The following is a 16,675-nucleotide window of genomic DNA, read 5'->3' as shown; positions in this document are numbered from 1 at the left end:
CCACATTTAACCCCTCTGAATCAGAGAGGTGCGGGAGGCTGCCATAATCAACATCCACGTTTTCAGTGCCAGGGGAACAGTGGGTTAACTGCCTTGCTCAGGGGCAGAACGGGGATTCAATCCAGCAACCTTTTGGTTACTGGCTAAACGCTCTAACCACTAGGCTACCATTAGCACTCTATTCTATTCATCCTGCTGCATAAGCAGGCCTGTGATCTGCCTGTTAGGCCCAGCAGGTAAGACTAGTGGCTGTGTCTATAATTGACTCCTCCAGCAGTCACCAGTGTTCACTCTGTAAGAAGGCTGTAATTGCATTAGTGTTAATCCTGAGGATCTGGCTTCCCTGGACTACTTCCTGCAGAAGGTCTCGGCACTGTGTTCAGTTGTGTATGGCTGGAGACCAGAGGACAGGGACTGTCGGCTACTATGATGACCTATGGTCACAACGGGATTGAACACTCAGTGGTAGTTGACATCTAGACGAGTGTATAGTTATTGGTGGGAAACTCAAACCGGCACCATGCTGCAAGTGGAAGTATGGATTTGGAGCATTCTATTGCTAAGTGCAGGTATGGTTACAGGTTATAAATAGTTCTTTATGCCTTACGTTTGTTTTTTGTCAATAACAATATACCGAATGCTGGTAATGACCTTGTTATACTTATCAATCTCATAGAAGTAAACTGTATGAAGTGATTATTGTTGATCGTCAACATTATTGTTGATCGTCAACAGCAAGATTCACGCTTTTGCTGTTTGTTTTTGCAAAGATTGAGAAAATGTCTTAGTGTAGTAGCTTTTGTTACTATGTGGTTTTCTACTGTATATATGATTGGATGGGTCTATTGGGTCTGTGGACCAGAGGTTGCCCAAAGACTTATCATTATGCAACAGGCACACGATAGTCCAGTTAGGTTTGAGTATTAACTTGACATGGTGTAGAGGTTGGCGAGCTTTAGCTCACAGAGAGCATCATGGGAAGGGTGGCACTGCAGGGAGCTTCCTTTACTCTACAGCTTCAAATCACTCATCATATACAGTACAATGGAAGACGTGTTTACGGTGAAGGTTTACATGTGTCTTCGGTAAGAAGTTATAGTGTTTACGGTGAAGGTTTACATGTGTCTTCGGTAAGAAGTTATAGTGTTTATGGTGAAGGTTTACATGTGTCTTCGGTAAGAAGTTATAGTGTTTACGGTGAAGGTTTACATGTGTCTTCGGTAAGAAGTTATAGTGTTTACGGTGAAGGTTTACATGTGTCTTCGGTAAGAAGTTATAGTGTTTACGGTGAAGGTTTACATGTGTCTTCGGTAAGAAGTTATAGTGTTTACGGTGAAGGTTTACATGTGTCTTCGGTAAGAAGTTATAGTGTTTACGGTGAAGGTTTACATGTGTCTTCGGTAAGAAGTTATAGTGTTTACGGTGAAGGTTTACATGTGTCTTCGGTAAGAAGTTATAGTGTTTACGGTGAAGGTTTACATGTGTCTTCGGTAAGAAGTTATAGTGTGGTCATGTGCCTCAATAAGTTATATACTGTACATTATTCATGATTCAAAATAGTGCTTCAAAAGGTGAGGAGAAGAAGAATATTTTCTGTACTAGAAGAGCAGGAAATGTGAAGAGTGAATATTTCACGCCTGGTACCAGCTCTTAGAGAAAAAGTAATAACATACTTTAATTTCCATTCCTCCAAAGACTAATTTCTACCGATCGTAGTATTATCGACCCACATCATCACTCAGTCTCCCTTCTCTTCCAGGTACTCTTTGTGAGGAGGTAGTGGACGCGTGCGACCCCAGCCCTTGTGAGAACGGGGGTCAGTGTGAGAGCCTTGTGGGGAGATATGTGTGCCACTGCTCTCCGCAGAACCACGATGAGTTCCTGTACGGGGGACAGAACTGCAGCGAGGCTATGGTGGGCTGTGAGGGCCACGAGTGTCAGAACCAGGGCTCGTGTTCTCCCTTCCTGAGCGACGGTCATCATGGCTACTCCTGCCTCTGCCCCCCGGGCCTCACCGGGCCTCTCTGCCAGACCCCCACAGCCTTCTCCTTCGAGCAGAAAGGCTATTTGTTGTTGCAGAGCCCACTGGTGGCCGCGGAGGCCTCATGCAACATCACCCTGAGCTTCCGGACAGTGCTGCCCAGGGCCGTGCTATTCCAGCGGGACAGTGGAGGGCTGGTCCTGGGTTTGGAGCTACTGGGGGGCCAGCTGACACTCAGCCTGAGGAGGGAGGCCTTGGCTGGGGGTGGGGAAGGGGGAGAGGCCCTGCAGCTTAGGCAGACCCTGGAGCTCCCCCTTAACGTGACTGATGGGGAGTGGCACTCTGTGAAAGCCGTGCTGGAGGACGGCCTGCTCAGCCTCAGGCTCCTGGATGGTGGGGTCTGTCAGGAGCAGGACTGTGAGAGCGAAGCCCGGGTCGATGGCACCCTGGCTGGGGCGGACTTTCCAGAGTCTCCCCTCCAGAACACTTTCATCGGCGGGGTGGTGGAGGCAGGCGCCGCCCTGGTCCCAGTCCCGGCCTTCATTGGCTGTCTGCGGGACGTGTTTGTGGACTCCCAGCTGGTGGTTCCGGAGGAGTGGCTGAGCGACTCGGCAGTGAACGTGACTGCAGGCTGCAGCCACAGGGACCGATGCCAGGACAGCCCCTGTGAGAACAGAGGACAGTGCATTAACCTGTGGCAGAGCTACCAGTGCCGGTGTCCCCGGCCATACGAAAGTCACGACTGTGCTGAGGGTAAGAATGGAGGAGTGAGTGGAGGAGGATAGGTGTAGTGAGGAAAAGGTATGGGAGCCCCCGAGATCTTCTCTCATTTCAAGGGCTAGTTTTGCCCATTACATACATACAGTTGAAGTCGGAAGTTTACATACACTTAGGTTGGAGTCATTAAAACTAGTTTTTCAACCCCTCCACAAATGTATTGTTAACAAACTATAGTTTTGGCAAGTTGGTTAGGACATCTACTTTGTGCATGACACAAGTAATTTTTCCAACAATTGTTTACAGACAGATTATTTCAGTTATAATTCACTGTATCACAATTCCAGTGGGTCAGAAGTTTACATACACTAAGTTGACTGTGCCTTTAAACAGCTTGGGGAATCCAGAAAATTATGTCATGGCATTAGAAGCTTCTGATAGGCTAATTGACATAATTTGAGTCAATTGGAGGTGTACCTGTGAATGTATTTCAAGGCCTACCTTCAAACTCAGTGCCTCTTTGCTTGAGATCATGGGAAATCCAAAGAAATCAGCCAAACAATTGTAGACCTCCACAAGTCTGGTTCATCCTTGGGAGCAATTTCCAAACGCCTTAAGGTACCATGTTCATCTGTACAAACAATAGTACGCAAGTATAAACACCATGGGACCACGTAGCCGTCATACCGCTCAGGAAGGAGACGTGTTCTGTCTCCTAGAAATGAACGTACTTTGATGCAAAAAGTGAAAATCAGTCCCAGAACAACAGTAAAGGACCTTGTGAAGATGCTGGAGGAAACAGGTACAAAAGTATCTATGTCCACAGTAAAACGAGTCCTATATCGACATAACCTGAAAAGCCGCTCAACAAGGAAGAAGACACTGCTCCAAAACCGCCATAAAAAAGCCAGACTACGGTTTGCAACTGCACATGGGGACAAAGATCGTACTTTTTGGAGAAATGTCCTCTGGTCTGATGAAACAAAAATAGAACTGTTCGGCCATAATGACCATCATTATGTTTGAAGGAAAAATGGGGAGGCTTGCAAGCCAAAGAACACCATTCCAACCGTGAAGAACAGGGGTTGGCAGCATCATGTTGTGGGGGTGCTTTGCTGCAGGAGGGACTGGTGCACTTCACAAAATAGATGGCATCATGTGGAAGGAAAATTATGTGGATATATTGAAGCAACATCTCAAGACATCAGTCAGGAAGTTAAAGCTTGGTTGTAAATAGGTCTTCCAAAGGGACAATGACCCCAAGCATACTTCCAAAGTTGTGGCAAAATGGCTTAAGGACAACAAAGTCAATGTATTGGAGTGGCCGTCACAAAGCTCTGACCTCAATCCCATAGAAAATGTGTTGGCAGAACTGAAAAAGCGTGTGCGAGCAAGGAGGTCTACAAACCTGACTCAGTTACACCAGATCTCTCAGGAGGAATGGCCCAAAATTCACCCAATTTATTGTGGAAAGCTTGTGGAAGGCTACCCGAAATGTTTGACCTATTCTAAACAATTTAAAGCAATGCTACCAAATACTCATTGAGTGTATGTAAACTTCTGACCCACTGGGAATGTAATGAAAGAAATAAAAGCTGAAATAAATCATTCTCTCTCTACTATTATTCTGACATTTCACATTCTTAAAATAAAGTGGTGATCCTAACTGACCTAAGATAGGGAATTTTTACTAGGATTAAATGTCAGGAATTGTGAAAAACTGAGTTGAAATGTATTTGGCTAAGGTGTATGTAAACTTCCGACTTCAACTGTATCTACACATGGGAAGAAGTGGAGGGCACTCAACCAACGTGAGTCGAGGTGAAAACAAAAAATGTATTATATAATTTAAGCAACTATTAAAAACTTGACATTTTAGCCTTCATCAATGGCCTTCACCAATGGCCTTCACCAGTGGCCATCATCAATGGCCTTTATCAATGGCCTTCACCAGTGGCCATCATCAATGGCCTTCATCAATGGCCTTCACCAGTGGCCATCACCAATGGCCTTCACTAACGGTCTTCACCAGTGGCCATCATCAATGGCCTTCACCAGTGGCCATCATCAATGGCCATCATCAATGGCCTTCATCAGTACAATACACAGCTTCATACCCATGCTCAAATGTATTGAACAGAACACCGTTAATAGGCCTACATAACAGAGAGAGTGTAGAATAGAGCAGAGCAGTCAGAAGTCACATTCAGAGATCAGCTCCCTGAAAGGATAAATGGATTAAAGGAGGGAGGAAATCTGTGTTGGAAACGATGACGTAATGCATTGCCATGTAAGGACTTACAATACTTACACAATACAAAAAACACACAGATTGATTTGCAATCCTAGACTCACACAAATGTCAGTGCGGAGTTTACAGTACACCCAGGCAAGTCATTTCAGCCCTTTGTTTTTCTGAGAGGGATATTATTAGCCAGTTGTCATCAAAGCAGATTAGTAATAATCTGACCGCATTTAAGGAAAGACACACAGAAACACAAACGCTACACACACACATCTAGATGTAGATTTGAACTATAGCTCACCTGGCTGCACCGAATGGCCTTGGGAATAAGCTACATAAGCTGTCGCTTAGGGCCCCCCCCCCCCCCCACCAAAAAGGGGCCCCTCACAAAAGAAAAAGACTTGGGGTCTCAATTTACTTTTGAGAGTTAGGATAGTAGGTGCAATGTGGTTGTGCATCAGCAGTTGTTCTGTTATGTCAGTCACTCCATTAGCCCTTGTCAGCTAAAAATAGCCCTTGTCTTTAAATTACTAGGCAAGTTAGTCTAGCCAGCTATCTAAAACTTGTAGTAATCATGGCCGAATTACTGACCGGGCACATACCTAGGGCAGTCACTCCCCCTGAAGGCCCCCTGACCTTCTGGGGGCCCCCATTAATTGTATTTGTCACTCTCACCCAGATATCGTATCAACATGGTATAAATCATGACAAAATGTTTAGAATGGCAGAATATATGTGGAATTGTGGGAAATGTACTTTGAAGCTGCAAAATGTTCTCCCTGCCCCATGGCAAATATGTGGAATTGAATGAAATTAGGTTCGAAACTGCATCATTTTGTCTTCACCTAATAGCAAAATGTGTAGAATTGCAGTAAAGTAGCTTTAAAACGGCATAATGTTCTCTCCACCCGATGGTAAATGTGTAGAATTGCAGTAAAGTAGCTTTAAAACGGCATAATGTTCTCTCCACCCGATGGTAAATGTGTAGAATTGCAGTAAAGTAGCTTTAAAACGGCATAATGTTCTCTCCACCCGATGGTAAATGTGTAGAATTGCAGTAAAGTAGCTTTAAAACGGCATAATGTTCTCTCCACCCGATGGTAAATGTGTAGAATTGCAGTAAAGTAGCTTTAAAACGGAATAATGTTCTCTCCACCCGATGGTAAATGTGTAGAATTGCAGTAAAGTAGCTTTAAAACGGCATAATGTTCTCTCCACCCGATGGTAAATGTGTAGAATTGCAGTAAAGTAGCTTTAAAACGGCATAATGTTCTCTCCACCCGATGGTAAATGTGTAGAATTGCAGTAAAGTAGCTTTAAAACGGCATAATGTTCTCTCCACCCGATGGTAAATGTGTAGAATTGCGGACAGATGTCTTTAAAATTGCTATATTTTCTCTACTCATTGCAAAATGTGTAGAATTTTTTTTACGCTGTCAAGAGGGGGGACCACTCAAAGGTTTTGGGCCTGAGGGTGGCTGGGGGGCCCAAACCAAATCTCACTGTGTATGGATAATTCAAGCCCTTTCTTCTCAAATGCCTATAGATCACCAACATGCCAATCTCTGTGTGTGTTTTTTCTCACACATGCATGTTTGCATCCATGCGTGAGTGCTTGCATGCAAGAGTGTGTGTGTGTGTGTGTGTGTGCATATGCGTACGTGTGTCTGTGCATGTGATTGTATTTGGCTGCGTTTACACATGCAGCCCAATTCTGATCTTTTTTTCACTAATTGGTTTTAATAATTGGGCAAAAGATCAGAATTGGTCTGCCTGTGTAAACACAGCCTGTGATTTGGGAAAAGGAAGACAGTGCAGGATGTAGTGTATGATATGGGAAAAGGCAGACATTACAGGATGTAGTGTATGATATGGGAAAAGGCAGACAGTGCAGGATGTAGTGTATGATATGGGAAAAGGCAGACATTACAGGATGTAGTGTATGATATGGGAAAAGGCAGACAGTGCAGGATGTAGTGTATGATATGGGAAAAGGCAGACATTACAGGATGTAGTGTATGATATGGGAAAAGGCAGACAGTGCAGGATGTAGTGTATGATATGGGAAAAGGCAGACATTACAGGATGTAGTGTATGATATGGGAAAAGGCAGACAGTGCAGGATGTAGTGTATGATATGGGAAAAGGCAGACATTACAGGATGTAGTGTATGATATGGGAAAAGGCAGACATTACAGGATGTAGTGTATGATATGGGAAAAGGCAGACAGTGCAGGATGTAGCTGCTATCTGAGATTGAGACATTACAACACAATCATTATAACTCTGTTATAATAACACAATTATTATAACCCTGTTATAATAACACAAACCATTATAACCCTGTTATAATAACACAATTATTATAACCCTGTTATAATAACACAAACCATTATAACCCTGTTTAATAACACAATTATTATAACCCTGTTTAATAACACAATTATTATAATCCTGTTTAATAACACAATTATTATAACCCTGTTTAATAACACAATTATTATAATCCTGTTTAATAACACAATTATTATAACCCTGTTATAATAACACAAATCATTATAACCCTGTTTAATAACACAATCATTATAACCCTGTTTAATAACACAATCATTATAACCCTGTTTAATAACACAATCATTATAACCCTGTTTAATAACACAATTATTATAACCCTGTTTAATAACACAATCATTATAACCCTGTTTAATAACACAATTATTATAATCCTGTTTAATAACACAATTATTATAACCCTGTTATAATAACACAAATCATTATAACCCTGTTTAATAACACAATCATTATAACCCTGTTTAATAACACAATCAACACAAGAGGGCTCCCGAGTGGCGCAGGGGTCTCAGTTCTAGAGGCGTCACTAAAGACCCTGGTTCGATTCCAGGCTGTATCACAACCGGCTCCGGGTTTGGCCGGGGTAGGCCATCATTGTAAATAAGATTTTGTTCTTAACTGACTTGCCTAGTTAAATAAAGGTTCAATAAATAATTAATAAAAAAATCATCAGAACCCTGTTATAATAACACAATCATCATAATCTAAACCCTGTCTCTCTCCCTGTAGAGTACATGATGACCCTAACCCTGTCTCTCTCCCTGTACAGTACATGATGACCCTAACCTGTCTCTCTCTCTGTACAGTACATGATGACCCTAACCTGTCTCTCTCTCTGTACAGTACATGATGACCCTAACCTGTCTCTCTCTCTGTATAGTACATGATGGCCCTAACCCTGTCTCTCTCTCTGTACAGTACATGATGACCCTAACCTGTCTCTCTCTCTGTACAGTACATGATGGCCCTAACCCTGTCTCTCTCCCTGTAGAGTACATGATGACCCTAACCCTGTCTCTCTCCCTGTAGAGTACATGATGACCCTAACCCTGTCTCTCTCTCTGTACAGTACATGATGACCCTAACCTGTCTCTCTCTCTGTACAGTACATGATGGCCCTAACCCTGTCTCTCTCCCTGTAGAGTACATGATGACCCTAACCCTGTCTCTCTCTCTGTACAGTACATGATGACCCTAACCTGTCTCTCTCCCTGTAGAGTACATGATGGCCCTAACCCTGTCTCTCTCCCTGTACAGTACATGATGACCCTAACCCTGTCTCTCTCCCTGTAGAGTACATGATGGCCCTAACCCTGTCTCTCTCCCTGTAGAGTACATGATGGCCCTAACCCTGTCTCTCTCCCTGTACAGTACATGATGACCCTAACCTGTCTCTCTCCCTGTAGAGTACATGATGACCCTAACCCTGTCTCTCTCCCTGTACAGTACATGATGACCCTAACCCTGTCTCTCTCCCTGTAGAGTACATGATGGCCCTAACCCTGTCTCTCTCTCTGTACAGTACATGATGACCCTAACCCTGTCTCTCTCCCTGTAGAGTACATGATGACCCTAACCTGTCTCTCTCCCTGTAGAGTACATGATGACCCTAACCCTGTCTCTCTCCCTGTAGAGTACATGATGACCCTAACCCTGTCTCTCTCCCTGTAGAGTACATGATGACCCTAACCTGTCTCTCTCCCTGTAGAGTACATGATGACCCTAACCTGTCTCTCTCCCTGTACAGTACATGATGACCCTAACCCTGTCTCTCTCCCTGTACAGTACATGATGGCCCTAACCTGTCTCTCTCCCTGTACAGTACATGATGACCCTAACCTGTCTCTCTCTCTGTACAGTACATGATGACCCTAACCCTGTCTCTCTCCCTGTACAGTACATGATGGCCCTACCCTGTCTCTCTCTCTGTAGAGTACATGATGACCCTAACCCTGTCTCTCTCCCTGTAGAGTACATGATGACCCTAACCTGTCTCTCTCTCTGTACAGTACATGATGACCCTAACCCTGTCTCTCTCCCTGTAGAGTACATGATGACCCTAACCCTGTCTCTCTCCCTGTAGAGTACATGATGGCCCTAACCTGTCTCTCTCTCTGTACAGTACATGATGACCCTAACCCGGTCTCTCTCCCTGTACAGTACATGATGGCCCTAACCTGTCTCTCTCTCTGTACAGTACATGATGACCCTAACCCTGTCTCTCTCCCTGTACAGTACATGATGGCCCTAACCTGTCTCTCTCTCTGTACAGTACATGATGACCCTAACCTGTCTCTCTCTCTGTACAGTACATGATGGCCCTGACCTGTCTCTCTCTCTCTGTACAGTACATGATGACCCTAACCTGTCTCTCTCTCTGTACAGTACATGATGGCCCTAACCCTGTCTCTCTCTCTCTGTACAGTACATGATGGCCCTAACCTATCTCTCTCTCTGTACAGTACATGATGGCCCTACCCCTGTCTCTCTCTCTGTACAGTACATGGTGCCCCTAACCTGTCTCTCTCTCTGTACAGTACATGATGGCCCTAACCTGTCTCTCTCTCTGTACAGTACATGATGGCCCTAACCTGTCTCTCTCTCTGTACAGTACATGATGGCCCTAACCTGTCTCTCTCTCTGTACAGTACATGATGACCCTAACCTGTCTCTCTCTCTGTACAGTACATGATGACCCTAACCTGTCTCTCTCTCTGTACAGTACATGATGGCCCTAACCCTGTCTCTCTCTCTGTACAGTACATGATGACCCTAACCTGTCTCTCTCTCTGTACAGTACATGATGGCCCTAACCCTGTCTCTCTCTCTGTACAGTACATGATGACCCTAACCCTGTCTCTCTCTCTGTACAGTACATGATGGCCCTAACCTGTCTCTCTCTCTGTACAGTACATGATGACCCTAACCTGTCTCTCTCTCTGTACAGTACATGATGGCCCTAACCTGTCTCTCTCCCTGTACAGTACATGATGACCCTAACCTGTCTCTCTCTCTGTACAGTACATGATGGCCCTAACCCTGTCTCTCTCTCTGTACAGTACATGATGACCCTAACCTGTCTCTCTCTCTGTACAGTACATGATGACCCTAACCCTGTCTCTCTCTCTGTATAGTACATGATGGCCCTAACCCTGTCTCTCTCTCTGTACAGTACATGATGACCCTAACCTGTCTCTCTCTCTGTACAGTACATGATGACCCTAACCTGTCTCTGTACAGTACATGATGGCCCTAACCTGTCTCTCTCCCTGTACAGTACATGATGACCCTAACCTGTCTATCTCTCTGTACAGTACATGATGGCCCTAACCCTGTCTCTCTCCCTGTACAGTACATGATGACCCTAACCTGTCTCTCTCTCTGTATAGTACATGATGGCCCTAACCCTGTCTCTCTCTCTGTACAGTACATGATGACCCTAACCTGTCTCTCTCCCTGTAGAGTACATGATGGCCCTAACCCTGTCTCTCTCCCTGTACAGTACATGATGACCCTAACCTGTCTCTCTCTCTGTACAGTACATGATGACCCTAACCTGTCTCTCTCTCTGTACAGTACATGATGGCCCTAACCTGTCTCTCTCCCTGTACAGTACATGATGGCCCTAACCTGTCTCTCTCTCTGTACAGTACATGATGACCCTAACCTGTCTCTCTCTCTGTACAGTACATGATGGCCCTAACCTGTCTCTCTCTCTGTACAGTACATGATGGCCCTAACCTGTCTCTCTCTCTGTACAGTACATGATGACCCTAACCCTGTCTCTCTCTCTGTACAGTACATGATGGCCCTAACCTGTCTCTCTCTGTACAGTACATGATGGCCCTAACCCTGTCTCTCTCTCTGTACAGTACATGATGACCCTAACCTGTCTCTCTCTCTGTACAGTACATGATGGCCCTAACCTGTCTCTCTCTCTGTACAGTACATGATGACCCTAACCTGTCTCTCTCTCTGTACAGTACATGATGGCCCTAACCTGTCTCTCTCTCTGTACAGTACATGATGACCCTAACCTGTCTCTCTCTCTCTGTACAGTACATGATGACCCTAACCCTGTCTCTCTCTCTGTACAGTACATGATGACCCTAACCCTGTCTCTCTGCCTGTAGAGTACATGATGACCCTAACCTGTCTCTCTCTCTGTACAGTACATGATGGCCCTAACCCTGTCTCTCTCTCTGTACAGTACATGATGGCCCTAACCTGTCTCTCTCTCTGTACAGTACATGATGGTCCTAACCCTGTCTCTCTCTCTGTACAGTACATGATGGCCCTAACCCTGTCTCTCTCTCTGTACAGTACATGATGGCCCTAACCCTGTCTCTCTCTCTGTACAGTACATGATGACCCTAACCCTGTCTCTCTCTCTGTACAGTACATGATGGCCCTAACCCTGTCTCTCTCTCTGTACAGTACATGATGACCCTAACCCTGTCTCTCTCTCTGTACAGTACATGATGGCCCTAACCTGTCTCTCTCTCTGTACAGTACATGATGACCCTAACCTGTCTCTCTCTCTGTACAGTACATGATGACCCTAACCTGTCTCTCTCTCTGTACAGTACATGATGACCCTAACCTGTCTCTCTCTCTGTACAGTACATGATGGCCCTAACCTGTCTCTCTCTCTGTACAGTACATGATGACCCTAACCTGTCTCTCTCTCTGTACAGTACATGATGGCCCTAACCTGTCTCTCTCTCTGTACAGTACATGATGACCCTAACCTGTCTCTCTCTCTGTACAGTACATGATGGCCCTAACCTGTCTCTCTCTCTGTACAGTACATGATGGCCCTAACCTGTCTCTCTCTCTGTACAGTACATGATGGCCCTAACCTGTCTCTCTCTCTGTACAGTACATGATGGCCCTAACCTGTCTCTCTCTCTGTACAGTACATGATGGCCCTAACCTGTCTCTCTCTCTCTCTGTACAGTACATGATGGCCCTAACCTGTCTCTCTCTCTGTATAGTACATGATGGCCCTACCCTGTCTCTCTCTCTGTACAGTACATGATGGCCCTAACCTGTCTCTCTCACTGTATAGTACATGATGGCCCTAACCCTGTCTCTCTCTCTCTCTGTACAGTACATGATGGCCCTAACCTGTCTCTCTCTCTGTACAGTACATGATGACCCTAACCTGTCTCTCTCTCTGTACAGTACATGATTACCCTAACCCTGTCTCTCTCCCTGTAGAGCACATGATGACCCTAACCCTCCCTCTCTCTCTGTACAGTACATGATGACCCTAACCTGTCTCTCTCTCTGTACAGTACATGATGACCCTAACCTGTCTCTCTCTCTGTACAGTACATGATGACCCTAACCCTGTCTCTTTCTCTGTACAGTACATGATGACCCTACCCTGTCTCTCTCTCTGTACAGTACATGATGGCCCTAACCTGTCTCTCTCCCTGTAGAGTACATGATGACCCTAACCCTGTCTCTCTCTCTGTACAGTACATGATGACCCTAACCCTGTCTCTCTCTCTGTACAGTACATGATGACCCTAACCCTGTCTCTCTCTCTGTACAGTACATGATGACCCTAACCCTGTCTCTCTCTCTGTACAGTACATGATGGCCCTAACCCTGTCTCTCTCTCTGTACAGTACATGATGACCCTAACCCTGTCTCTCTCTCTGTACAGTACATGATGGCCCTAACCCTGTCTCTCTCTCTGTACAGTACATGATGACCCTAACCTGTCTCTCTCTCTGTACAGTACATGATGGCCCTAACCCTGTCTCTCTCTCTGTACAGTACATGGTGGCCCTAACCTGTCTCTCTCTCTGTACAGTACATGATGGCCCTAACCCTGTCTCTCTCTCTGTACAGTACATGATGGCCCTAACCCTGTCTCTCTCTCTGTACAGTACATGATGGCCCTAACCCTGTCTCTCTCTCTGTACAGTACATGATGACCCTAACCCTGTCTCTCTCTCTGTACAGTACATGATGGCCCTAACCCTGTCTCTCTCTCTGTACAGTACATGATGACCCTAACCCTGTCTCTCTCTCTGTACAGTACATGATGGCCCTAACCCTATCTCTCTCTCTGTACAGTACATGATGGCCCTAACCCTGTCTCTCTCTCTGTACAGTACATGATGGCCCTAACCTGTCTCTCTCTCTGTACAGTACATGATGGCCCTAACCCTGTCTCTCTCTCTGTACAGTACATGATGGCCCTAACCCTGTCTCTCTCTCTGTACAGTACATGATGGCCCTAACCCTGTCTCTCTCCCTGTACAGTACATGATGACCCTAACCCTGTCTCTCTCTCTGTACAGTACATGATGACCCTAACCCTGTCTCTCTCTCTGTACAGTACATGATGACCCTAACCCTGTCTCTCTCTCTGTACAGTACATGATGGCCCTAACCCTATCTCTCTCTCTGTACAGTACATGAATGCCCTAACCCTATCTCTCTCTCTGTACAGTACATGATGGCCCTAACCTGTCTCTCTCTCTGTACAGTACATGATGGCCCTAACCTGTCTCTCTCTCTGTACAGTACATGATGACCCTAACCCTGTCTCTCTCCCTGTAGAGTACATGATGACCCTAACCCTGTCTTTCTCTCTGTACAGTACATGATGGCCCTAACCCTGTCTCTCTCTCTGTACAGTACATGATGGCCCTAACCTGTCTCTCTCTCTGTACAGTACATGATGGCCCTAACCCTGTCTCTCTCTCTGTACAGTACATGATGGCCCTAACCTGTCTCTCTCTCTGTACAGTACATGATGGCCCTAACCCTGTCTCTCTCTCTGTACAGTACATGATGGCCCTAACCCTGTCTCTCTCTCTGTACAGTACATGATGGCCCTAACCTGTCTCTCTCTCTGTACAGTACATGATGGCCCTAACCTGTCTCTCTCTCTGTACAGTACATGATGGCCCTAACCTGTCTCTCTCTCTGTACAGTACATGACGGCCCTAACCTGTCTCTCTCTCTGTACAGTACATGATGGCCCTAACCTGTCTCTCTCTCTGTACAGTACATGATGGCCCTAACCTGTCTCTCTCTCTGTACAGTACATGATGGCCCTAACCTGTCTCTCTCTCTGTACAGTACATGATGGCCCTAACCCTGTCTCTCTCTCTGTATAGTACATGATGGCCCTAACCTGTCTCTCTCTCTGTACAGTACATGATGGCCCTAACCTATCTCTCTCTCTGTAGAGTACATGATGGCCCTAACCCTGTCTCTCACACTGTATAGTACGTGATGGCCCTAACCTGTCTCTCTCTCTGTACAGTACATGATGGCCCTAACCCTGTCTCTCTCTCTGTACAGTACATGATGGCCCTAACCTGTCTCTCTCTCTGTACAGTACACAATGGCCCTAACCTGTCTCTCTCTCTGTAGAGTACATGATGGCCCTAACCTGTCTCTCTCACCGGAACAGTACATGATGACCCTAACCTGTCTCTCTCTCTGTACAGTACATGATGGCCCTAACCTGTCTCTCTCTCTCTGTAGAGTACATGATGGCCCTAACCTGTCTCTCTCTCTGTACAGTACATGATGGCCCTAACCTGTCTCTCTCTCTCTCTCTCTGTACAGCACATGATGGCCCTAACCTGTCTCTCTCTCTGTACAGTACATGATGGCCCTAACCTGTCTCTCTCTCTCTCTGTACAGTACATGATGGCCCTAACCCTGTCTCTCTCTCTGTAGAGTACGTGACGGCCCGCTTCGGCAACGAGGACTCTCAGAGCTATGCCGTCTTCACCATCACAGACAACCCAGGAAGTGACATCACTGTCTCCCTCTTCCTGCGCACACGTCGCCAGGCTGGCCTCTTATTGGTGCTCGTCAACAGCACCAGCCAATACCTGCGCCTGTGGCTGGATAAGGGACGGGTCAGAGTTCAGCTCCATAACTTTGAAACCTTGACCAGTGAGAGTGCGGTCAACGACGGAGACATCCACTTTGTGAGCATGGTGGTTGACCATGAGCATATGGTCCTGTATGTAGCCAACCAGAAGCAGGGCTCGGTGGAGGTCAGGACGGTGGACAGTCAAATGGGAGATGTCGTGTATGTTGGGGGTCTGGCGGAGCAGAAGGCGTCAGCAGCGTTCGGGGGCTACTTTAAAGGCTGTATACAGGACCTGAGGATCAACGGAGAGAGACTGCAATTCTTCAGGCTGGACACCCCGGTGACGTCATATCCTGTCGAGCTCATGGCTAACGTCATAGCGGGCTGCACTGGGGATGATTCCTGTAGTGTGAGTGGACTGATCAGTCCTTAATCCTCTCTACACTTGCCCCTCCCTGTCCTACTCTGTCCCTTGTCTTTTACCTGTCCTACTCTGTTCCCTGTCCTACTCTGTCCCCCCTGCCTTTTACCTGTCCTACTCTTCCCCCTGTCTTTTACCTGTCCTACTCTGTCCCCTGTCTTTTACCTGTCCTACTCTGCCCCCTGTCTTTTACCTGTCCTACTCTGTCCCTTGTCTTTTACCTGTCCTACTCTATCCCCTGTATTTTATCTGTCCTACTCTGACCCCTGTCCTACTCTGTCCCCTGTCTATCACCTGTCCTACCCTATCCCCTGTCCTACTCTATCCCCTGTCTTTTACCTGTCCTACTCTGTCCCTTGTCTTTTACCTGTCCTACTCTGTTCCCTGTCTCCCACCTGTCCTACTCTGTTCCCTGTCCTACTCTGTCCCCCCTGCCTTTTACCTGTCCTACTCTGGTCCCTGTCTTTTACCTGTCCTACTCTGGCCCCTGTGTCTTACCTGTCCTACTCTGTCCCCTGTGTCTTACCTGTCCTACTCTGTCCCCTGTCCTACTCTGTCCCCTGTCTTTTACCTGTCCTACTCTGCCCCCTGTCTTTTACCTGTCCCACTCTTCCCCCTATCCTACTCTGTTCCCTATCTATAACCTGTCCTACTCTGTACCCTGTCCTATTCTGTCCCCTGTCTATCACCTGTCCTACTCTGTACCCTGTCCTACTCTATCCCCTGTATTTTATCTGTCCTACTCTATCCCCTGTCTTTTACCTGTCCTACTCTGTCCCCTGTCCTACTCTGTCCCCTGTATTTTGCCTGTCCTACTCTGTCCCCTGTGTTTCATCTGTCCTACTCTGTCCCCTGTCATTCAACTGTCCTACTCTGAACCCTGTCCTTCATTTGTCCTACTCTGTCCCCTGTGTTTAATCTGTCCTACTCTGTCCCCTGTGTTTAATCTGTCCTACTCTGAACCCTGTCCTTCATTTGTCCTACTCTGTCCCCTGTGTTTAATCTGTCCTACTCTGTCCCCTGTGTTTAATCTGTCCTACTCTGAACCCTGTCCTTCATTTGTCCTACTCTGTCCCCTGTGTTTAATCTGTCCTACTCTGT

At 46.2% G+C, this 16,675-nt stretch overlaps 1 protein-coding gene across 1 annotated transcript in view; it reads left to right on the top strand.

Annotated features, from left to right (window-relative positions):
• crb1 (crumbs cell polarity complex component 1) overlaps window positions 1–16,675 on the top strand; it is a 44,709-nt gene that overhangs the window by 4,936 nt on the left and 23,098 nt on the right. The window contains exons 6-7 of the mRNA XM_039001752.1: window positions 1,760–2,734; window positions 15,012–15,562. Of these exons, the coding sequence (XP_038857680.1) occupies window positions 1,760–2,734; window positions 15,012–15,562 (1,526 nt within the window). The remainder of the gene's footprint in view (window positions 1–1,759; window positions 2,735–15,011; window positions 15,563–16,675) is intronic.

The sequence above is a fragment of the Salvelinus namaycush genome, chromosome 10 (assembly GCF_016432855.1).
Source record: "Salvelinus namaycush isolate Seneca chromosome 10, SaNama_1.0, whole genome shotgun sequence".
Taxonomy (NCBI): Eukaryota; Metazoa; Chordata; class Actinopteri; order Salmoniformes; family Salmonidae; genus Salvelinus; species Salvelinus namaycush.
Note: the sequence above shows the minus strand (reverse complement) of the source record. Positions and strands in the feature narration are given on the sequence as shown.